This window comes from Harpia harpyja, chromosome 13 (assembly GCF_026419915.1).
Source record: "Harpia harpyja isolate bHarHar1 chromosome 13, bHarHar1 primary haplotype, whole genome shotgun sequence".
Classification (NCBI taxonomy): Eukaryota; Metazoa; Chordata; class Aves; order Accipitriformes; family Accipitridae; genus Harpia; species Harpia harpyja.
In genome coordinates this window covers 37,286,729-37,310,893 of record NC_068952.1, presented here as the reverse complement: position 1 = coordinate 37,310,893, position 24,165 = coordinate 37,286,729, and the positions used below count along the sequence as shown (strand labels likewise).

Below are 24,165 nucleotides of genomic sequence, written 5' to 3'. Positions count from 1 at the left end.
CTCGTCTGGTGCTCCGAAGCTGTGAATGGGGGAAAAAAAAGTCAAAAACTCGTGGATTGAGATAAAGGCAGTTTAATAGGACAGAAAAGAAGAAAATAATAATAACAACAACAATGCTAATAACAATAGCAAAATGACAATAACAGTAATAATAATAAAAGAATTGGAACGTACAAAACGAGCGCAGGGCCCCAGGCCCCGGCGGGGCGGGGCGGCGTGTGGCGTGTTCCGCGTTGCCACGACGACGGCCCCGCCTCCCCCGCCGGGCCGCCGGCTCTCGCGATAGCAGAGGGCAGGGGCGGGGCGGCGGCGGGAGCGCTCGGCGGTAACGGCGGTGAGTGGCGCGCGCCGCGCTCGGCCGTGAGGCGGGGGGCGGCGCGGAGGCCTCACACACCCCACCCCCCCCCCCCCCGCCGCCGGTCCGGTCCGGTCCCGGCGGGGTGCCGCCGCCGGTGCGGCTCCCGGGGCGTGCAGGGGGAGCGGTGCGGCGGGCGTCCTGCCCTGCCCTGCCCTGCCCTGCCCGCCGGCTCCTCAGGGGCGGCCTCCGCGCTGCCCCGCCGCCCGCCTCAGCCCGCCCTGGGGAGGAGCTTGCCCCGCGGCGGCCCGGCCGCGCTGCGCTGCCGCACGTCCGCGAAGCCCGCCGTTGGGCCTCGTCGTTGCCGGAGCCCGGTGGGAGGTGAGCGGCGGCCCGGCCCTGGGCTCGCCGCGGTGCCCAGGGCCTCCCCGGATCGCCTCTCCCGGCGAGTGCTGTCCCAGCGCCGGAGCGGTTCCCCTTGTCCCCAGGTAACCGGCTCTGCTCGGCTGTGGAGCCCCTCCGGTTCACCCGCTCGGGTGTTTCGTCGCCACTTCGCGGCAGAGAGGCAGCTCCCCGGTACAGGGAGACAAAAGGCAGAAGAGTGGTTTGGTTTGGGGTTTTTTTTCTGTCGCTGTTGAGGGTCTTCTGTCAGGTTCTGCGAATGCCACGCTTCCTTCTTTTACGCTGTCCTGGCAGAATTGTGGCCCTGTAGTACAGAGGCCTCTGGGGCAGAAAACTTGGAACTACAGAAATATTCGTACATTTTTTTCCCCAGACCCATTTAACTGTAAAACCTCTAAGGTTGAAGTGACGTCTCAGCAGAAGTAATGCAGTTTGCTTGGATGCTAGCAGGGCGCAAAACAGCTTACTGGCAGCTTTCACGTTGAAGAGCATTGTAGTGTCCTTACGGAACAAGTGAGGGGGTGAGAACCCTCCTCTTACGCATGAAAGTGCGTATACTTGTGGCTTCTACACTCGACTGTGATTTGCATGCCAAACTTGGTCAGCTGTACGCTTTGGAAGCCTTCAGCGAGGTTTGGAGCTTGCTGCTTCGTACACACACGCTTGGTGCAACTGTCGAAAGGACTGGAGCGCTGCCCGCACGCTCAGGCTGCCCGACTGGGAGCACGCAACGAGGAGGGAGAGGGTGTAAGAGCCTTCATCTGGCAGCAGTCCTTTCCATCTCCCCCTTCCCCCAGCGAGGTCAGCCTTCTGTTCTGTAAGAAGTGCTGGAAAGTGCTGAGCGTTTGTACAGTAACAAAATCTTCAGGAAAGTAAATGCATTTTTTTCAGGGAAAATATGCCAAGTTTAGTCCTAGAAAAAATCCACACAGCAGAATCATAAATTAATGTATTATCTCGCTAGATAACTTATTTTTTATTTCTAACTCCATTCCCGGTGCAAGTCAGAATGCATACTGCTTCACGCACACATTCAGCTTTGCACCTTTACTGTACTGTCTTCTGAAGTTAAGACGAGAGGATGGAAGAACAAGTAGGATGCCCTAAATACCTGATACAAAGTTAAGCTTCTTCAAGCATGCGAAAGCCGCCTTTTTTAACTCTGTTTTTTTAAGCTGAGGCTAAAATCCTTATTTGGTTTCATCTTTTCTGGGTATCTGTCAAATTTGGCGTGTATGCAGGTAGAATTAAAAGGAAGTCCCTGTGTCCATTCCAGATGAAAGAACACCCGCTTGATTAATTTCTGTTTAACTTCTTGAAGAAATTTAAGCTGGTTTAATCCTAGAGCTCTGAATCTTAGCAACGGTTTTTGTTATTATTAAAAAAGAAGGAAGGTTAATTAACATAATTGAAGTTGCTTAACTTTGTATGGACCAGAGGGGTTTTATAAAAATTACCAAATGAAAAAAAAAAATTCGATCCCTTCCAAGAATGGAATATACTAAAATCTGAATTGTGTTTTGTGTTCACAGGGTAGTGCATGGTACGCAGGAAGAGTCTGAATATAACTTAACACCATGGCAGCACGCTGGAGAAGAATCCTGATAATATTTGTGGCAGCTCAAGTACTATTTGTGGTAAATACCTTCGAGGAAGAGGATGTACCTGAAGAATGGATTCTTCTTCATGTTGTTCAAGGCCAGATTGGAGCAGGAAACTACAGCTATTTGAGACTAAACCACGAGGGAAAGATCGTACTTCAGATGCGGAGTTTAAAAGGTGATGCAGACTTGTATGTATCCGATCTGACGCTTCACCCCAGCTTTGACGAATACGAGTTACAGTCTGTAACTTGTGGCCAAGACATTGTCCACGTACCCGCGCACTTCCGCCGCCCAGTGGGAATCGGGATTTACGGTCACCCCTCTCACCTGGAGAGCGAGTTTGAAATGAAAGTATACTACGACCAAACAGTTGTACAGTATCCGTTTGGCGAGGCTTCTTACAACCCTGAGGAGGTGGAGGCAAGCCAGAAATACTCACAGTCTACAGAAGATGAATCTCAGGATGAGGAGTCTGTTTTCTGGACTATACTTATTGGAATCTTGAAATTAATACTTGAAATTCTTTTTTAAATTGATACACACTGGACTAAGTCACACTTCAGCCTGTGAAATTGAAATGAATGACTTGCTGTAATATTTAATACTCTTTGTTACGTTTCCTGAAGAGGTATTCAGGTTACTTTTCCTAAACCAGAAAGGAAGTGGGGGGAAAAAAGCCATATTTAATTTTATATTGTAAATCCTCCCCCATATGTAAAATGTGCAGCGAGCACAGCATTTGCGGTGTTCCTCAGAGATCAGGGCTCAAAAACAAATGTATGGTGGTTGGGATCTTGTTAAATTCACTTTAAACAGGTGCTTAGGAAAATCAGCTCCAATCCCGTATTTTCCTATTCTTTTTTTATAAAGAAAAGTGAAATAAACTGCTGCACTTCAGTGCGCCCCCTCTCAGTTTAGAGCATATTTAAAAATAAAATCTACTACTCTTCTGAGCAAGTATCTCTAGTAAAACTAATTAGCAACGGGTTTTGAGCGTATTCAAGTTGAGGAGCCTATGGTGAAGGAAGAAAAAACCCCAGTCAGTCACCGAAGGGGATAGGTGATGGGCATAGTGACTGCATGTGCTCTACATCACATCAACCGTCTGTTGGGCAGGGGTCTGTCCTGTCACTTGTCACCTCTGCAAATCCATGACCTGAATCAAGCGCATGTCACTTCTTCCCTGTTACCGCAGGGAGAGTAAGCCTCCAGCTGTTGTTACTTGTCAATATCACCTTTTCATTCCTTCTTAAAAGCAACACAGCATGTAGTATCTTGAACTCGAGAGGTTTTTTCTTACACCTCCCTTTATAGCTTTTTGTGATTGACTTATTCATAAAGATGATAAAAAAAAAAATCATCAGCTTGCAAAGAAAATTTCTGCTGAAAGGAATCTGTAGTCAGGTCGTGCCTACTCTTCCTTCAAAGTTAGTTTTTTCCAGCAGTATTTTTTGCTTTGGTTGAGTCTTTCAAAATAACCAGTTGCTATGCAAACAGTGAATATTTAAACTGCTCTGTAATTTTCTTTTCACAGAGCTTACTGATGAGTGCACTGAGATAAACAAGTATGTTACTACAATTTTAAAGAAATGGTACATGTACCATTTAAATTTCACTACTGAAAGCCTTCTCTCTGAGTGGGAATTTGGCTTGTCTATCTCATCTAGACATCTGACAGGACATGATTAGTGACTTGTATCACAAAAAAAATCATTATATAGCCCAAATTAAAAGTTTATTTGGTAAAAAGAAAAAAAAAAAGTGGTATTGTTCCTCTTAAGAGTGGTTGGTTAAATAGCACCAAAGTATCACTTTAATTTGTGCAGTTAAGTTTTGGACAGCAAGTTTGGGGGGGGGTTTAGCCCTCCTTGCTGTTTTTCCCCCTTCTTCCTCCTCTTCTGGGTACGGGAGGGTCTTTCTGACAACAATCACAAATCCAGCGACCTAAGAAAAGAAAGTTATCAATTATTGGGAAACTAACGTTGTTACTCACTCACCCAGTTACGCACCTTTCGCCATTCTAATGGGTGCTCACCTACTCGCAGTACTTCCTTTAACATAAACAGCCAGTGCTTTTCTCTGAAATGTAAGCATCTTTTCTAAAAGGTATAGAAAGCAGCAGGTAAAACTCCCCCTCCCTTGTGGACTCATGACATGTAACAGCTGGCTACACTGATCCTTCTGGACCTCGGGAAGTTCCGGCGGTGCTGAGGAAGTGGTCATTAGGGAAGAACTTGACAAATGATGCTTGAGTGTGACCACAGCTGGAGGTTACGGGCAGTTAACTCGGAGCAGAAATGAACGTTGTTCTCCTGCCACGGGTACGGGGTCCCTCCCATTCCCCCAGCCAGCGTCAGTTATTTCAGCAGATGAAACTGCTGGCAGGGGCTCATCACCAGACCCTGTACTAAAACTCATTTGCTGAGGGAACAATAAAGGGTTGAGCAAAGAGCAGAAGCGTTTAAATGTTTGTATTACAACAGCTGGAATCATAAAGGCTGCCTTGGTAATTTTATAGTTTTGCAGGCATTTAATCTATTTTGTTTAGATTCTGTCCTTAGGTCAGCCTGGAAGTTAAAGCAGCCACAGAACTGTACTGAAGTGACAGCTAGCGCCAGTGCTTCCCAAAACGGGAGTGCGCAGCGCGTTTGAAGTACCGCAGTTACGGGGAATGCTGTCCCTGCAGAATGCGCACCCACCGAGTACTTTACTTACTCATGAACTTACTTACCCGGGGTTCAGTATTACATGAAAAGCAACAAAATACTACAAGTTAGATTTTCTTTACACTGCTTTGAGCTGGCCAGGTGGTAACAAGTGACCAGGTAATTTAAAGGTACAGGCTGCCTGACATCAAGGTACTTCACTTCCAGCTTTGGTGTTTTAAGAAAAAAAAATGGAAAGGAAGGGGTTTAAAAAGGGGTTTACAAATATTGAATTGAGCGCACTTTTTATTTGGAAACTGAAATAATAGCACAAACACTTGATTAATGTGAAAGCTATACTCCAGTGATATGCAGCAATACAACCTCTTTACAGGTTTCTTTTATGAAAAGAGGTCATTATTCTCAGTATTCTGTGGATATGGAAAAAAAACCCAAACTAGTTCTGAGTGAGTCTGTTGTAAAAGCCAACTCTATTTCCTACACAGGAATTGCCAGGTTAAACTGTGCACAACCAAATATACAGAAATAAAGCTTCTTAAAAAAGTTGAGTCCTACGGTGTGAGTGCTTTCCTGCAGTATTTCTTACTCCTACCCTTCACACTAATTTTAATCTATTCTTTCAAAAGCAACGCCTGTATTAATTCCGACAGAGACAGCCCAGGACTCAGAGGAGGTGGGAAGAGAACAATTAATTCTTACTTTATTACCTGAAGGGATAGCATCAAGCCCCACACAAAACGTGTGATAACCACGGTCACATACGTCACAGAACATCATTTCTTCTTCATGGTGAGGCTGCCCGCATATAATGCATGTTTTACACTCCATACATTGCCAAGGGTAAGTCTTAATCATAGCAACAAGCTCCGGGGTCATATCAAGGCAAGAAGGATGGCCTAGATTAAAACCAATATTATTACTTTTAGGTCTGAAATGAAATTTAAAGCCAGTTAGACTGCTTGCTTGTACAGAAGTTGAAGCTTAGCTCGCCTCCTGGCGAGATCCCGCAGTGCGCTGAATGCGCTAGGACACGTCGCGTTACACAGAGATGGAGCCGTAAGGAAGGACAGGAAAGGCAATGGAACTGCTGGCACACGAGTGTAGTACGCTAAGTATTTCCACAAAAAGATCTGCCAAACCAACTCCCTTAGGAATCCGCTTAGTGTATGCAGATTACTTACCACTGTTGTCACACTGGGAGCAATGTATAAGAGCTTCAGCTTTTCCTTTCTTGTTGGACTCCTTACCCTTCAGACAAATTCCACATATAGCATTTGGAATGACCTTTGGCTGGAAGGGTAGAAGAGGGCTATAAATTCATTCCGGAAGAATTTACAGGTTTAAAAGGAAATGTCATATATCTCCTTAACTCTTAAAATTAACGAGCTATCTGTTAGGATGTGTGAACCTTAAAACATACGACAATAACTGACAAGCAGCGGCACTGAAAAAAATCGTCGATTAACTTTATAGAATTTTGCATTCGGCACATGTAGCAAGTTATATGCAAATCGAATTGGAGCAAAAAGCACGTACTTGCTTCTTCCTACAAGTTCATCAGCTAACATTCCCCTCAATGCAAGTTAAACGTGACACAGCATTAAACACTTCAGTGTTTTTTTTCCAATATAGAATACTTCATGAATCTCCATGCAGATTTCCTATTTACAGAAGATTTTAAATACCATTTTCCATTTGCGTGACATTTGTCCCTAAGTATAGAAAATCAATTACATAAGCAATAAACTTGATTTTTGTGTCTTTAGTTCCAAAATACCTGGTCAGCTATGCTGTACGTGGCTATCTGTTTACTGTCCTTTCTTGCATCCAGTCATAGTCACTGTAAGAAATACACACCCTCGCATTTAACTACAGTTTTACATTCACCGTCTTTCTTACGTGATGATCTGGGTCGTATCTGGGTCCGTGAGAGCCGTTTAAAAGGCAAGAGAGAAACAGCAGGCTGTTGCAATGAGTAACATTTGTGTGTGCATTCTGTGCCCCGAGCCAAGAGATACACCAATGGCACTGTATCCTGATGAGGGCCGAGGAAGAAGTAAGGCATTAGGAATTTCAGAAACATTTCAGTAGTTATATTGCTGAGCTTTGACCACTGCATATTGAAATTAGTGAGAAACGCGGTTTAAAATTCATGTAGTACTCACTGATGTTAAATCGACTAGTGCTGGAGTTTAAAAAAAAATGTTGCCACAAAGACACAGCTAGTAGAGGGAGCTGAAGGCATACCCTGCTTTCTAAGGAACTGAGCACCTTGTCAGTAAGCAAGAAGAGTTCCAGTCAACTACCAACCACATGTGCAGCAAAGAATGCAGTTTAATTTTAAAACAAATTAAAAAAGTGAAAACAGAACTATATGTGTGTGTATATATAAACATAAAAAAAAAGTCACCGAGATCTTTTGCAATGCGACTTCTCTTTAAGTGTGTCTACTTCCCCAGCCAGTTTTTTCTAGCACCTAGCAAGATAACGAGTATCTTAACTCATTTTTAGAGCAGTCAGGGTGCATTGCTTTAAGTTTTCTGAAGTTTTCATCTGCTTTTTAAGTTAAACATGGCTACAGTCTGCTTCAAATTGTCTGGTCTAAAGAGTTTTATTTAAGAAAACAAAACACCATACCAGATGTTTATAGGCAACTTCCTTCAAAAGATGACAGAGGCATTCATACAGACTTTTTTTTGCTTATTTATTTTAAAAAAGCAGAGTCAACCTGTTTTATACATAAATATAATAAAACAATAGAAGAAGTCTAACATTCACAAACGTTTCTACAAAATAATAAATATAATGGAAGCAAAACCACACAAACTCTTTTACTGTTACCTATGCTACGTGTCCTACATGTATACCTTTATACCCTGCTCCTCCCAACAAAAGTGGCACATGCTTAAACCTCGTCAGCGTTGCAGCATTTACCCTTCCGTTGTTTAGGCTACATTCTAATTTTTTTGTTGTTGTGTTTTTATCTATTTCTACATAAACCAAGCCTTTCTAGAATAGCAAGTGCACTTTTCTAATCAGTTTGTTATGGATTTGTGTATTACTGCCTTTACTGTACAGCAGCATACTCCCCGGTACTCCAGCAAAACAAAAGTAAGCTGCTTTTCGGTCACCGTACCTGCCTTAGGGTATGCGCAGTTAACACTCCAATACACGTAACTCTAAAGTTAGACACCGATAGAGATGCATTTATTAGCAATGCTTCCATCTAGTCTTACTTCACTAAATTGTGTTCATTAGAAATCGTGCATGTTGGGGAGGGGCGGGGGGAGGTGAGAATCACAGCCTATTAATAATAAAAGTTCCAACAGTATGGAAGTATTTTTACAAAAATGGAAAAAAACAACCAACCAAAAAGCAAGACTATTCACATTTCATATCAGTTCAAGTTCTACCACCATAAAAGGCTTTTAGAAATGCTATGAAAAAAAGTCTATCAAATCCAAATGGGAAGTCACAGTATCCCATCCAATTAGACTAAATTTTGCTTTCTATGTCCTCGTCTGACTGGGATGAGTAAGGGAGAGAAAATGAATGCAGGGTCAAAATGACGACTGCCTGCTCTGTAAGTTTTCACTTCCATGCTGCTGTGCTGCAGCTCTCAAAGTAAGCGTTCCAACTCCACCATTTTGATAAGGTTCTGTTCTGAATGCAAAGTGTTCCATTTTCATATACAGTGACCCAAAACAGAAGTGTTGTAAAATATAGTTTCTCAATACATTTCAGTTTCATGTGCAAAAAATCTCCTGTACTTTTAACAGTACCCTGTGTGTGCAATTGTAGTAGCCAGTCCTGCAGCAACAAAGACTCGCCACCTGTAACATGACAAAATGTAAAACACACGCTAATCGTTCTTTGTTAAAGAACTGACAATAAAAATGGCTCCATATAAAATACATTATTTCCTTTGCTCAAAAATAAATCAGTGGAAATGTGTGAATCCTGTAATACTCATAATGTGGCTGTAACTATACATTTGCATGTTGATGCCGTAGCAATTATCCTTCAATTTTAACTACGTGTAACCAAAAGATTACTGTCCTACAAAAATAGTCAAATATTAGAGAACAATACAGAACGAAAGTATTACAAAGATTTAGAATTCACAGGGACAACATTTTAAATCAGTTAAGCCTTCAGCTCAAAGTGCCTTAACATTTAGGCACGTATGGTAGGTATATCATTATCTGGTGTTTTTACACACTAACTAACAAGAATCTTCCTGTCTTACCAGTTGAAACAGCTCATGTAACTGGGGTTACTGAAAGCGCTTAAATGTTCCCACAAACAAGAAAGCCAGTCCTCTCACCCTCCCAACACACCACCACCACCTCTGGCTTATCAACGGCCTGACGGCTGATGCAGCCAGGGTACGCTGACCTTGCAAAGATGTGGCACGGTAAGTTTACAGTAATACCTTGTTAATAACACAGTCAGTGATTTTGAACCAGTAAGTAATTGCTACGGGAATCCATCTTCAAAATGGAATGCTGTATACTACCATCACTCTTCTACAACTGGAAGTTCAGAAATTTGCAGAAAGTTCTGCGCCATCAATTCTTTCTCTATGCATTCATAAGGCCGTTACATAGATCGGACTAATCAAACACTCAGGCTTCTCACAGCTCAGTGAAACTTCTGTAAACCAGTGGCACACAATCTCTAATGCCAAATTAAACAAAGCTAAAAACCCAAAATGTCAACTCCATCTTTGGATTTCATGTTCATGGGAATATTGGTATGCATTCTGTGTCTACAACAATTCGCAAAGTTACATATAAAAAAATATACATATGGTACCACAGTCTAAATCTCCACAGTTTGCATATTTCTTAGAAAGTTCCTGAAAAGAGAAAACGCAACTGGAGCTTGCTATCTGTTATGAACTTACACAGATGCTGTATGTAGAGAAAATTTATCAAAGCTGTCCAATTCTGGCTGGAAATTAGCTTCTTAATGTAAGTTATAGTTTACTTACTACTAACTTGGTTAATACAGATAGTAAATATTTATGAATATAAAATGCAAGCCATCAACAGCTCACTTTTGTGCCCAGACAGTTTCTCAATATGTACAATCTTGTCACTGACAAAAGTGCTCCTTCTTCCATAACCTCTCTTAACAAGCATTCCTGATTGCTAAATACTAAACCCTATCTTAATGTAGTGTTTTGCCTCTTCATGGGTCTATTCCTGCTCCCACGTAAGTCAATGGAAAATTCTCATTCCTTCCAGTGGAACAGGACTAGGCGATAATGTGTTTTAAAAGTGTTACAACATATTCAAATCCTCTATTAGTATGCAGAATAATAACACATAAATAATGCATGTCAATTCCCATTTCTTCTGGAAAGTATTCTTATCTTAATTTTTGAAATGATTATACAGTAATACTGAAGATTTGGGTCTTAGGTTTGGCAATCACTGCTTGACAGCTGAAATGTCGTAACATCTTCACCAAATTTTTAGCCTGGATAAAAGCATATTGCCCACAAACTTTTCTACATAGTGTGAACTACATAAAAAGCTATTTTCCATATACTGTTAAAGTGGTTACATAGTGTTGCCTATACAACTGTAGTAAGCTTCTTGCCTTCCATTCTACACACCGTAACATCTCAGGATGAAAGGCTGTATTTAAAATGAACATCATTAACAATATGTTCAGCCACATAGCTGCACTTACAGCACTGATCTCTTGGTATGCTGCCATACTAAATAGTAGAAAAAAAATAATGGATACTGAATGCTAGTTTTGAACTGGCAAGTAATTCTGACTGCTATGTTAAGGCAGACAGAAAGATGTAGAGTTCCAATGAGAAATCCACAGTGGATTTTTCTGGTGTTACTGCCTGAGAATCTGAGAAGTTAACAGAAACAGAGGCCACTGTATAGCCAGAGTAAAGGAAAGCCCCACAGGAAATAAAAGCAAAAAGGAAGTAAGGAAACAAACGGAGCACACAACAGGAGAGCAGCTAGTGAAGTACAGCAAGCAGAAGTTCCATATTATTGAAAACACCCAAATATTTCAGGGAGAGGCTGGTCAGTAAAGAAGTTCAGTCAGGGGCTTTTTTCTTCTACCTTGTACCCAGGAACTGACTTGGATAATACAGAACGTTTGGAACCATCTTTTCTTGGAGTAGCACTTTTGTCTCTTGTTTTTTGTCTTCCCTGAAAAGAATCCTCCTGGTTGTCTGTGGCGCAATCACCTTCAGATACATTGCCAGACGAATTGTCCTATAATAAAAATACCATAGCTATATTTTTTATTTTTTGGATTGACAGACAAGTCTTTCCTATGCCCCTTAGAGCCAACTAAGGTAAGAGAAGGATGTATATTTCCTTCTGCAAAAGCATGGGGTACATCACAATCTAGAACACCTTTGCTCATAACCTTCATTATCTATTTTTTTTCTCATGCTAAGAGACTGGCATCAGCAATAGCAGTCATGTTTTCCAGTTGGTCTTGATACCAGAGTGGGGAGCACAACAGTGTAATTCTTTGAACCGTTTTCCTTTAAAAGTCAGCAAGAAATCCACTAAATGCAAGATGTTGTTTACAAAGTAAAGGGCCAGCAAAAAGTTAAAAGTGCCCTTGCCATGCATTTAAAGTGTACTACCAAATAGCACTGCCATGAATTAAACCCATGAAGGTTTTTTCTGCCACCCTCATCTACTATTTTCACCAGGAGCAATCTAAATATTTAATTTGGATTGCAGCAGAAGAATGCCATCAAAGGCCAAACACACTTCAATATTTAATACAGAACTAAACAACAGAATTTATGCTGCAGTTAAAGCTTTTTTTGGGGGGGGGGGGAATGAGGAGGCAAGAAAGAGGGGAAGAGGTTCAAAGAGGGTGAGAGATCAATGTAAGCATAATTAAGAGCAGCAGCACAAGATTTTCTCAGAAAAGTGTTAATAAAGGCCTCCAAAAAGTCCCAGAAGAAAGCAATATGATTAATCACATTCATTACAATAAAAACCAAAAGGCCAAATAACAATGGTGCCCTACAGCAAAAGGCACTCTGTACAAACTTAATAGTAATCAGCCTATACCCCAGAGCCTAAAATCAAAACAGACAAAACAGACACAGGGCAAAGGGAGGAGTACAACACAAAAGCAAAGCAAACTACGTGGCAACAAGAAATGGTATGTTTCGCTGTCATTTTCGGGGAAGGGTTATTTAGGACAGGCTCATTAAAACCCTACAGAAGAGGAAAATTGCTACCCAACTTCAACAATGGGGCAGGTGAAAAAGGAAAAAGCATAAAGCTTATTGTAGGACTCACCAGGGAGGATCCAATCAATGGTAGGTAGCCCAAAACTCACGACAAGAGGCCTGCCAACTGCTCACCTCTGTGTTCAACAGATCTTTTCCCCGAACAATATGCCCCAATGACTAGCAAAGAAGCCGTGCTCCCATAGCCAAACCCACTTCACAGGAATCTCATTTTAAATTTTCCCTACACTTTTCCAACACAAGGACATTTTCCTTTCTGCATTCTGTAACCAGAAAGAGTTCTGAACTTCTGTGAAAAATGAAAGGATAGTCTGCTCGGTCCAGTTATTTTTCTTTACCATTAAGGGGAATGGAAGTCAGTGGAAAAGGGAACTGGGAAGAAATCGTTAAAGACCAACTGTAAAAAAGCTGTAGTGTGATTAAACCAAAATTTTCAGTTGACATTTAGCATGCTAAGTTTATAGGATTTCTTTTTCTCCAAAAAACACAAGCAGAAAGGGTGTATTAACAGCTTTCTCTCCCTTGTTAGCCTACAAGCTGACCCTTTCCTTCCTTCTTCAGCTACGAGTATCTTATGAATATTCAAACAAAATAAATGTTTATATGGCAAAATTTAGCATTATATATACTCACCGTCTAACATGTTCATCAATTGAACTAGAAACTGTTAAATGCACCAGTGATTTTACAGTCTATTTCTCTTAAAATTATGGTTAAGCTTCCAGAAAGTGGTTGTCACCAACATACCAATGGTTCAGTTGTACTCAAGACAGCTCACCTGAAGTTCAGCTGTTCTCCAGCACTTAAAACACTATCAAGGTAGGTATGTGAAAGTTTCCCTTAACTTCCAGTAACAGTTAATTTTGCGTTTGCATAAAAAGAGAGAAGATAAACATCTTTTTAAAGATGTATTGTGCAGCAAAAAACCCAGTGCTTTTTACCTCCTCTTTAAATTGGAATAAAGTAACTGTTTCTGTCTTGAGTGTTTCCTGCTTCTATGTCACAAGAAGAAAAAGTTACCAGGCTATCAACACCTTTGCTTTAGTGACAGATTCTGTGGGACTTAAATAGCAAAACACGCTGTGACCTGAACTGCAGTGTTCACTGCCCTCAGAAGTGCTAGCAACTTCCCCTTGGGCAAAAGGGCATAATGAAGAGCTGCAGCTGGGAAGATTCTTCAAGATTTCTTTACAAAGAAGGAATAAAGGGCCTGAAATTTCAAATGTTTGATTTACTTCAAAAATGGATCAAAACAGAAAGCTGGAAAGCAATGTTATAAAATAAAGAGAAGTACCAAAAAAGGGACCACACTTCTTCCTTCATCTTGCAAATGTTAAAAGATTCTACTAAGAAACTACTGAAACTAACAAAAGTGAAGGGAAAGGGATTTTTTTGTTGAAGAATACTTTCAATTTGTCTCACCGAATTGCCTTTGGTTTTCCTTTTTTCATCACCTCGCCCTTCCTCTGCATCATCTGAATCTCCATCACTGTCTAGCGCAGGCAGCTCTGGATCCAAAGGAGGTTCGTAAAGAGCTGTGTTCAATGGCAAGTAACGAAGTTCATCTGGAGAGTATCTAAAGTTAAAAAAATAAATAAGTAAGTAAAATTAATTCATGTGTACTTTATGCATAAATATTAAGTCACACAGCACACAAGGACTTGAATGAGAAAGAGTAAGAAAATCTCCCTTTTTTCAGGAAGGCACATAAAAACATGCGGTTCTGAAAACACAGGAAACATACTAATTTCTCCTCCCAAATGCGATACCATCTAGTACTTGTCGTCTTTGTGTAGCAGATACTCGTGGAACACAGGAAGAGTATATGTGCAATGTTCCAAACCTACACAATCCTAAGAGGCCATGGAACCCGTAAAAATTTTTAACCACTCCATGTTATTACACCCAACAGACTATACACGTTGTTTATAAACATACAGCGCCCACATAGCATGCACACAACAATTCTAACCCAGGGCACACAAATAGCTAGGGTCCAAAGCAAAGTAAGTAAAGGATGTAGCTCTATGTCTGAGTTCCCTGATTATTGAAGGAGAACAAAAAGTGCATATAAAAATATGATTTCAGAAGAATGTGAAGATCTTATCACACTGCTTATAGTCAGATACAGCTTAACATGTGTAATCTACCCTTCTTTTTTTTTTAACCTTAAATACTAAGAAAAAAGGGAAAGTCCTCTTACTGTTAAGGACAAGTGTTGTAAGGAATAGGGTATTATTTTGATTCGTATTTTGAAAGGTTGTGTCCTTTGTTAAGAAGGATAAGGAGTTTCGCTTGCAGCTTACAGGTGCAAAATAAACAAGATACCTAGTATTTTTAATTCTGTTAATTTAATAAAACTGAAGTCCTTAAAGAATGTCCTGTAAAATGCAAATTTGGGGTGGGCTGTATGCGCACACACACTGGAATGAGCAAGGCATATGCAGATAAAGAGCTTCTCTAAAGAAAACCGTGCATGCATCAGATGAGTACCATCTCTGTTGTACAGATGGTAAAACTTAGGCAACAATTTTCAAATTCGTATGTATTTGTCAAATGGGAGCATGCCACTGGTGAAGTCTTAAATTTCTGCAGACAGTCAAGTACACGTTTTTCATGAAATATAAAGATCCAACTAGCAAAACCTTTCTCTCTCACTTACAAATCCAACATTAAACTTAGCCCACAAGACCAATCACACTTTTTTCCAATTAAAAACTTTCTAAAAATTTAAAAAGGGACAGTAAGCCAGTCGCACAGAGACATGGGATTGCAAGCCAGCATTACAGCTTTTTGATATAGCAACGTTAATTTTAGCACACACGCAGAGGCAGATGATAAGTAAACACATAAGGATGGCAGGAGTGAAATCAATGTCTCCTTTTAACACAGTAAATACCTGAGCAGGCTAGGTTTCAGGCACTGCAACACCTCAACGGAGACAGTACTCTTGCAGCCAGTACTGTTTTGTTGACAAAAGCTGTCACGCTATGCGTCTATTAGACTAGCAAGTGTCTCAAACATAAAATTAATTCAAAACCTTACAGTAAATACACTGAAATGTTTTCCATCTGCTAGATGTAGAGAAAATAGATCAGTGCAACAGAATCGGTGGTTAGAGTGCATTTAAAATACCTTTTGTAGTACTCCTGGAACTGGCCGGGTATGAGAGCCACTGGGTAAGGACTAACCTTTGTTCTCTCTGTAGGTAAGATTTTGTATTTTCCTTGAGGCACCTGGATAATCTGTATTGTTTAATACAAAACAATGACGTTTTTGTTTCACATACAGACTTTTGAGGCTTCCTTACCAGCTACCCCCCCAATTATTTTTTAACTAGCCAGTTTTATTGAGTTGGAACAGCTACCTGAGGTCTCCCACGGGAAATCCAATTAATTAAAACAGTAAGAGATCCCACTCACAAAATAGTATTACGGATGAAGGCCAATCGCTAAGTATCTAGTGAACTGAACAAATATTAGGTAAGACTACTCCTAACAGTATATTATGTAAAATAATTTAACAACTAAAACCTAACAATTGAAACAATAAAAATTAACTTTTGTGACTGGCATCTTTAGCATGAATTATCATTGTTGGTCCACATTGGTAGAGGACAGCAAGAACATGTCCATCTAATTCTGAAACCAGACTGTACCATAAAAAAATCCCATTAATAATACGAATATATGTAAAGGAGAAGCTTACACAGAAGCCTTCTTTCCCTTAGAAAGAAATAAAACTATTTATCCACTATCTCATCTCCAACATGGGTCAATACCAGAAAAAAGTAAACTTTCTGTAAGACTGCCATGTAACAATTTGTGTAGAGAAAACTTTTGGTTTACTGTCTTTACACAAGTAGAACAGTCCTGCTTCAAAGTAACAGCTAATTTTTTTTTTTTTTAAATCAGGCACAGAAGCATGAAATACATCTAATACAAAAATAATATATAACACCTAACAAAAACAAAGGTATAACATTGACAGGTAGCACTCTTTTAGAGGATAAATAGTGTACTTTTTTACTCTTAGGTATTGTTCAGGCAAAATTCTGGAGGTTTTCCAAAAAAGAATTAGCCATTTATATGAATAGATACAATAGCAATGGAAGCTTCTTAGTAACCTAAACATCCCTCTTAGTTTTATGCTACTACCAGCAGATTAAAGGCATGACAACAAAGTAACACTGAAATTTTTAAAGCTTCCGAGACAAGTATTTTCAAGTTAAAAAACCCCAAAGTTTTCACATTAAATATATTTGAGATTATTATTTTTAGCAGTATTACTCATTTAACAGAAAAACTGCTTAAGTCCCTACATGACTGAAACAAGACTAATCAAAACCCTTGATAATAAAACAGTTTAAATGGTACCAAAACCAACTTTACTAAAGTAGCAAGGAGCTACCTATTGACATTGATAAGAAATTTAAATCTGCCTACATGTGTCTGTAAATCAAAATAGGCTCTTCTTTCTTCCATCCGCTCTCGGTTTAAATTGCTGTTGAATTCTGCAGCTTTCTTGGCAGCTTTTTTAATATATTCTGGAACTTTACTGGCTTCTACTTTCTGTGTGTTCTGCTGCTGCATTTGCTGGAATAAAAGCAATTTTATTAATTCACATACATTTCACTATCAGTCTGAAAACAGCCTTTTCTTATACTACACAGGTTACAGCTCTGGTTCAGTTATATGCTAGTTACTTACAGAGTACTCTTTATAATGATCTGTTATTCGCTGACGTTCTTTCTCTTGCAGTATAACAGAATACTCAGCATGTTTGGCAGGGTATTCTTTAATCATAAGATCAATTACTTCATCACTACGCAAAGCTGTTAGACCTAAAATAGATAAAAGCAATAATGATGCTATCTGGCAAAACTAACCATAGGTTATTTATATCCCACAATGATCAACTCAAGTTTTTGAGCAGCTAGAGACAACAACCTGCTGTGCATAATGCTTCTCTCCCTCTCTCAAGTAGGAGCAAACTTGTGCCGTTTAGCTTTCAAGGGTGATCAGGAGTTTGCTTCTATCCAAGGAGCCAAGGCTCATTTCTTTTCTTCCTTACAGCTGCAGACTCCTTCACAGTGACTCAGCTACCTACTAACCTCCACTGTGAGGCAGAATCTTTGGTCTAAGTGGGACCTGGTGAACTGTTAGATTCGGTTTCCAATACTGGTGAGGTGTCAGTTTCATTAACTTGCAGAAGCTTAACTGAAATTATGAACTTTACATAACCTCTCTATACAAGTCAAGGAAGAATCACTGTGAGGGCAATTCAGAGCAGCAAACTGCACGCCGACCCCTGACTCCCCATTAAAAGCATTTGAAGTTCAGAAGTCAGAACGCCTCAGTTTGCAGCTAGAATGCAGAACTCCTCCTTTAAAGGTTCCAACACATCTAATCTCCAAACATTGACAATGGAACAGAGGATGACATATGTTACTCCCACTGATTATAAATATAACCTGAAAATAATTAAGGATAGTTAACCTGGCACACATCTCGACTGGATATATGAGGCAGAATATAGCGTTTTGCTTCTATTAATAAAAATCAGATACTATTCTCTCCTGCATATTTAAGTTTAAAAAAAAAAAATAAAAACCAAGAGAGCTGGCAGGTGAGAAATAAAGGTGGTATACCAAATATCATTAGTATATAAAATGACATTACATTGGCACAGAGCCATGATACACAGAAAAAAATACGACAGGCATCATTTCATCTCTAACATGCTCTGAGACACATGTATTAGCAGAGGAAGAAAAAAACACTTCAAGCTCTTTGAATATAAGCTGCATCGATGACATCATTCCATTTCAAGTACATTAGTGTGCTTTAATACACACGCCTGTAAAACTTCTAACATGTAAGCTGAACCGTGTAAGATACACCAATGTTTGCTGAGTTCCAGCTAACTCAGCAAAACAAGACTGACATACTTTTTAATTTGAAAAATTATGGTGTTCTCTTTCCTAGAGGGAGAAAAAGTTTCTAAAAGTTAATTTACAGCACAGAAGGGATTTTGCTAAGCAATTAGAATAGATCCAAAATTTATTTTTTTTTATACTACATCTGGAATACTGATACCTCATGGCCAATTTACACAAATTAATAAATCAGTTTTCATTTCAGAATTTACGTTTTCAGATGAGAGTGATGCAACTCTTCTCTACCAAACCGATTCACATTTTCAGTGTGTCATACTTTTAATACTGTAACAAGGAATCTAACAATTTGTTCTCTTACCTAGTGTGCACTGAGTCTCTGTGATAACATTTAGTTCTCTGAGGTAGAGTTTCTCCTTGTGAGATAGATCTCGTCTTTCTAAATCTCCAAAGAAAACAAAAGAGAGCAATAAAATTGTGTGCAGTTACTCAGACTCCCCCATAAACAGAGTCAAAGTATTTTGACAATTTTATTTCCAGGCAGTGAGAGTCTATATTATACTACCATTCGTACAAACACGATAATTTTATAAGTTAATTTTAAATTTAATATATGCCATAGGGACATGGTCAATTTTTCTGAGTACCCTGCCTGTAGTTACAATTTACAGAAATACTGAGGAAACCTGACATATGAGCTTGGACACAGACAACACTATCAAGCACTGAAGATGCATTCTTTTTTCCTTTCAATATGCCTTTTAAAAGTAAATTCCATGACTGAAGAACCAGACTTTACAAAATTACTTCGAAAACCACAGGATACATTTTTCAATATGCCAGTAACAAAATTAAAAAGTACAACATACATAATTCAGGTCCGCTTCTGCCAGGGTCTTTTTTTAATAAGTTGGCTCATGCTATAGTCAGAGAGATGCAGATTACATCCAAACTGTATGAAGACAAAGATTTTTAGAAGAAAAATTTTAAAAACAAATACCTGGATATTTTCTTTTAAAGGAAGTCACACCCAAATATTCACTGACTTGCTCCTGAAGCATGTAGTATTCTCCTGTTTCATCTGGTGGCCACTTGTATTCTATCAAGTTTTCAGCAGGAAAATAGCTGTATCTAAGTACAAGAACAATGTTAGAATAAATCAAAGAAACCTTAAGAGGGATACTTACATTTCTAGAAATTCAGCAATTCCTATTTATATGTTAGTGAACAACATCTCTGAAGTTGGACAAGCACTTTAGAACACTGCATCCTGTTAACCCATTTCAAAGTCCCTTTGTTACACCCCACTTCACGTATATTTCTCCAAACCAGCATTCATCAATATGCTGAGGGACAGAACATGAAGAAAGGGACATCTGTGATAGCGGACAGGACACCAGGAAAAGCAGGTACTACAGTGTCAAAATTCATTCCAAAACCATGTAAAGTCTTAAAAACATGTAAAGCTGTGCTTCTGATTGTAAATTAGATGCAGTACATTTTGTGTCATTTTAAAATAAAATGTCTTAAAATATGCTGTGAGAAAAAGACAGCTAGCTGCTCATAGGACACTACCTCAATTCAGAAAGATATATGAAGAATATACAAGCAAAGAAAGAAGAGCTGATACGTAAGCATATCAAACAATACAGTAAGACTGGCAATAAAGAAGTGGGAACTGTAAAAAAAAATGGTGTTACCCAAGGTCTTGACTAGAAGTTTCACAGCTCCGAGAACTGTCCCCTGAGCCCATACGTCGTCTTTTGGATGGCTGGCTGCCATCATTGGAATTTTCTTCTGTGTCATCCTGAAATGAAAATAAAGATAAATATTAAAAAAATTAAGAGTATTCAGCAGATAATGTAAAACATAAAAAAAAAAAAATTGCAAGGCAATCCACAGTTTAAATATACCTGAACTACTGAGCTATTTAAATAACACCCTTTACAAATTATAGCAAATTATTCCTTGCTATCAACTAGCTGCATGACACACAGTGGCGCAGAAGGAGAACTGGGCAGTTTTCTCACCTGTTGCGTAGGCAGAGCACTGAATAGACAGAGCTGTGGCTCTGACCACTGAGTTCATCGTTCTTGATGTAAACTACCTACGGCATCAGGATGGCCAGACAGCTGCAGACCCAGCAAACTTCTCTCACTGGTGACAGTCAGGGACAAGAGTAATTCACTTAATCAGGCTAGCTCCCAAAAGCAAAAGCAAGGGCAGGGCAAAAACACCAAGCCCTTGCTGAGAGCTGATGCTTATAAATTCAAGGAAAATATTACCAAATGCAACACAGGAGTTTACAGAAGTACAGTTAAAATAAAAGGAACGGTATCCAGTTTACAAAAAGATACCATTACATCAAGTAGCAAAGACTTGTCTTTTGTGGGGAAAAAAATAAATAAAAGGAAATAAACTGAAGTTGTATTGCAAGAGATACAGAAGAGAACAAAGCTGTTACAAGGGAGCATTTAGAAGTTAATTTACAGGTGTCACTATTCAGATTTTATGAGACCTATATAAAGAAGGGGAATAAAGGGCGAAGAAGAGAAAAACAAAACAGAACAGAGTTCCGTAAAACCTAGCAGACCAATGATTCAGTTGGTCTTCTTGCGTTTGTCACTGCTTTGTTGTCCAGTAATGCTATACAACTCCTACCTACCTCATCCACAACTCTCAAAGCACACAGTGACCACCCTTCCATGGTTATAAATGAGAAACAGAAGGCAGAAGTGCTCCAGTGAATCGCCTATTGTCACCAGCAGCAGAGCCAAGAACGAGATAGGTCTTTAGGTAATTGAAACTCGAAAGTGGAGTAGTATGAAAGAATCACGTTTCATAACTTTTGTGAAAAGTTTTAAGGAAGAAGAACTAACCTGTCAGAAATAAATGGATCAAGCCCAATTATACATACTGATTAAATAATGACAAGAACAATTATTAGGTCTACCTTAGCTAATGTCTTTCATTCTAGTACGTTTTATGCACCATACAGCTTGAAATATCATTAAAAAAGATTCCAGCAAATGAGAATACATTACTTCTGTTATGTAACATTTCACAGTACTATAATCAAGACAGGCCACCATAGGGAAAAAGCACCTGTCTGCTGTATTTTTGGTTTATTTCAAGTTTTTCACAACTCTTTACAAATTCTTTTTTCTTTCTTGTGGCGTAGCAAGAAGAATATCTTTCATACAGTAACAAAAGCTGGAAGGCAACTTTAATGAAACTGTGCTTTCTTAAAGCAGCTATACTTAAAGAATCAGTAAGCAGCACCTCCGCTAGTATCACCAGTAATACCATTTCCTAGTATGGCTGAGAATTCCCCATATAAACTCGATCAGACAAACCAAGTGGCTGCCCCCAATCAAAACAATATCTCGCTCGCATATTCTGTGACACAGCTATGTCTCATCAGCAGTTCATCCCTACTTCCCACATGGAACGTTAACGTGCTCCAAGCCTTTTCAACTGCTAAACAAAAACAGGAACGGGGCCAAAGCCATGCTTTGCTGTACCAAAGCTACCGAGAGACTTCGAAACATTTTTGGAAGATAGATCTCAACCAGACAGTGAAGAGGAAGTGCCTCGCATCGGTTTTTCCTTTTGCTTCGAAATTTTCTTTTATTAAACCCAGTACTGTTAAAAAATGTGAGCACCCATACCACAGGAGAGATGAACGTCCTCCATTTCCACCCTTGCTTTCTTACTTGCTGAAAACTTCAGCAAATTCGATCACGCAGGCTCACACACTAAAACACGCGAGCAAACGAGGCTGTTTGTTGCAGAGGACTTTGCGGAAAAAGTGAAAACACTGGCACTGCAATGTAAGAGAGGCGGTAGTTCAACCGCTGCTACTGCACCAAAAAGAATGGTTAGGGACAGTCTTGCGGCTTGCTTTACGTGGAAAGTCAAACACTGCCAAGAAAAAGCCCCTTCTTCCCTTGGAAATGCACGTTTCTGCAAAACGCCCGTTAGTCCTTAGGAAACGAGGTTAAATTACGAATTCCCGGTACGGTCTATCAACTCCCGAGATCTACGTAACGATCCCTCATTACGCCATCGGAAAGCCCGAATTACCAACCCTGCCGTCTTTCTAAAACCTCACCGCCGATCGGGCACCCGCGGAGGCGGCGGCGGGTGTGCGGGAGGGAAAGGGCAGCAGGCGCCGGGTGCCGCGGGGCCAGCCGGTCCCCGGGCAGCGCGGGCACAGCTCGGCAGGCCTACGCGGAAGAACCTGCCCACAGACCCAAACTTCGCGGGGCGGGACGCGGGGCCGCTGCCCCGGTACGGAACGGGCCGCCCCGCCGCGCTCGGGAAGGCTCGCCTCGCCTCGCCCCCCCCCCCTCCTTCCCCTCAGCCCCGGACCCGCACCCGAAGTTCGGCCCGGAGCGCGGGAAGGCGCCAACCCCGCCCCGCCGCCCGGTTCCCCCGGGAGGCGTGAGGAGAGCCCGGGGGGAGGGGGGGGTGTCACGGCGCCCACGCGGGCGGGGCCTCCCGCCGAGGCGGCCGTTGCGCCGGGCCCGCCGCCCCGCGGCCGCCGGCCCGCTCTCACCTTCAAGGACTGGGCGCCGGGGGTGGCCGGGTCGCTGTCGCAGAGGCGCGGGGACAGGACGGCCGCCATGACCGCCGCGGGGGCCGCCGCCGCCGGCTGGGCGAGGAGAAGCGTCGCCGCCGCCGCCGCCGCGCGACCCGGCCTCGCGCCGCGCCCGGCTCCGCCCCCCCTCCCCCTACGGGGGGTGGCAACGGCCCCTACCGGCCAGCTCGCGCACGAGCGCGGCGGCTCGCGCAGCTCCTGCTCCGCCCCCCTCCGGGCAGCCCGCGGCGACCCCGGCCCGCGCCGCCGGACCGGCAACCGGCCCGCCCCGCCGCCGCCGCCGCGAGGGCCCAACGCCGGGGCCCCAACGCCGCCGCCGCCGCCACCACCGCGCCCTCCTCCTCCTCCTCCGCCTCCTGCCGCCGCCGCTCGGGCGGCCGCGCGGCCCGGCCGCGAGCGCGGAGCCGAGCCCCCTCGGTAGCGCTTGGGCAGCAGCGCGGGGCGGAGGGGCAGCATCCCCCCGCGGTGGTGGGCGCCGAGCGCCGCCGCCGCTGACCGACGCGGGAGCTGGCACCCAGCAGGGCCGGGCCGCTCCGCCGCCAGGCTCCCGTCTCCGGGAACGTCAGCCGGGGACGAGCTACGTTTGTGAACCATCAGCCCCCGCAGGAGGGGTGCACGGGGGGCGGGGGGCGCACTCGCGGGAGCCGGCAGGAGCGCGCTCGCCCCTGCGAGGGGGGCTCTTGCGGCCGGCCCCGCCGCTGCGCGCCGCGTCCCGCTCCCGCCGTTACGGCCGGGCGAAGGAAGGCGGAGCGCGGCCCTCCCCGCCGGGAGAGACCCTCGGCCCAACGGCGCCGGGGCGGCGCGCACCCCCGCCCGCTCGCAGGCGCGCAGCCGGGCTCCGTGGCCGCGCACGGGCCCCCGCTCCGGCGAACAAAGCGCGAAGCCCCTCCCCGGCGGGAGCCCCGGCCGCCGCCGCCGCCCCCGGGGGCGCGCCCGACTGCGGGGGCGCGCCCAGCCGCCGTCCCGGAGCCGGGGCTGCTCCCCGTCCATCGCCCTTTGCCCGTAGGCGGCTCCGGGCAGGCCCAGGGGCGTTCAGAAGCATCCCCCCCCAACCCCGCCCCCGGTCTGTGCTCGCACCCGTCTCTGTTCAGCTCTTCACAATACAACGGGCAACGCAAAAGGCAGCAGCGCTCCACGTCCACAGGCGGCAGTTCCAAAAGCAGGCGCCCACGCGCTTCGTGGATCTGCCAGAGTCGCCTTTTTCGGAACAGGCTCGTCGCTGCCCTTGCCCGTTGCGGCCCCGCTACCGATAACCCCGTGACTGACCCCATCCTTGCTGCCACTCGGCTGAAATGACCAAACGCGCCCAATGCCGTACTTTGCCGCCTGCCTGAACGCAGCTGACATTTAATGTGAGGTTAAGGCCCAGGGAAGCTAATGACCCAACTCACACTTCATTCCAGGCAAAGGATGGGAAACGTCCACAAGTTTCCAAGCG

At 42.8% G+C, this 24,165-nt stretch overlaps 2 protein-coding genes across 8 annotated transcripts; one reads left to right on the top strand and one right to left on the bottom strand.

Moving 5' to 3' along the window:
• Window positions 1–314: 314 nt before the first annotated feature.
• Window positions 315–2,903, top strand: C13H6orf120 (chromosome 13 C6orf120 homolog). 3 transcript variants are annotated; one of them, XM_052805482.1, is made up of 2 exons: window positions 315–334; window positions 2,230–2,903. In XM_052805482.1, exon 2 carries the CDS (start codon window positions 2,275–2,277, stop codon window positions 2,830–2,832), a length of 558 nt encoding a protein of 185 aa, XP_052661442.1. In that variant the 5' UTR covers window positions 315–334; window positions 2,230–2,274; the 3' UTR covers window positions 2,833–2,903. The 3 variants fall into 3 exon arrangements, with proteins under 3 accessions (XP_052661442.1, XP_052661441.1, XP_052661440.1); XM_052805481.1 differs by lacking the exon at window positions 315–334 and adding an exon at window positions 346–676; XM_052805480.1 differs by lacking the exon at window positions 315–334 and adding an exon at window positions 348–783.
• A 1,111-nt stretch (window positions 2,904–4,014) lies between these two features.
• Window positions 4,015–23,336, bottom strand: PHF10 (PHD finger protein 10). Of its 5 annotated transcripts, none has more exons than XM_052805478.1 (12): window positions 22,686–22,859; window positions 19,825–19,931; window positions 19,125–19,255; window positions 18,486–18,563; window positions 16,938–17,071; window positions 16,674–16,823; window positions 15,364–15,473; window positions 13,651–13,804; window positions 11,066–11,221; window positions 6,149–6,257; window positions 5,675–5,863; window positions 4,015–4,245 (listed from the first exon to the last, which is right to left on the bottom strand). In XM_052805478.1, the coding sequence occupies exons 1-12, from the start codon at window positions 22,752–22,754 to the stop codon at window positions 4,160–4,162; spliced, it is 1,473 nt and encodes a 490-aa protein (XP_052661438.1). In that variant the 5' UTR covers window positions 22,755–22,859; the 3' UTR covers window positions 4,015–4,159. The 5 variants fall into 5 exon arrangements, with proteins under 5 accessions (XP_052661438.1, XP_052661437.1, XP_052661434.1 ...); XM_052805477.1 differs by having other exon boundaries at window positions 18,486–18,569; window positions 22,686–22,857; XM_052805474.1 differs by lacking the exon at window positions 11,066–11,221 and having other exon boundaries at window positions 18,486–18,569; window positions 22,686–23,336.
• Between the last annotated feature and the right edge of the window lie 829 nt (window positions 23,337–24,165).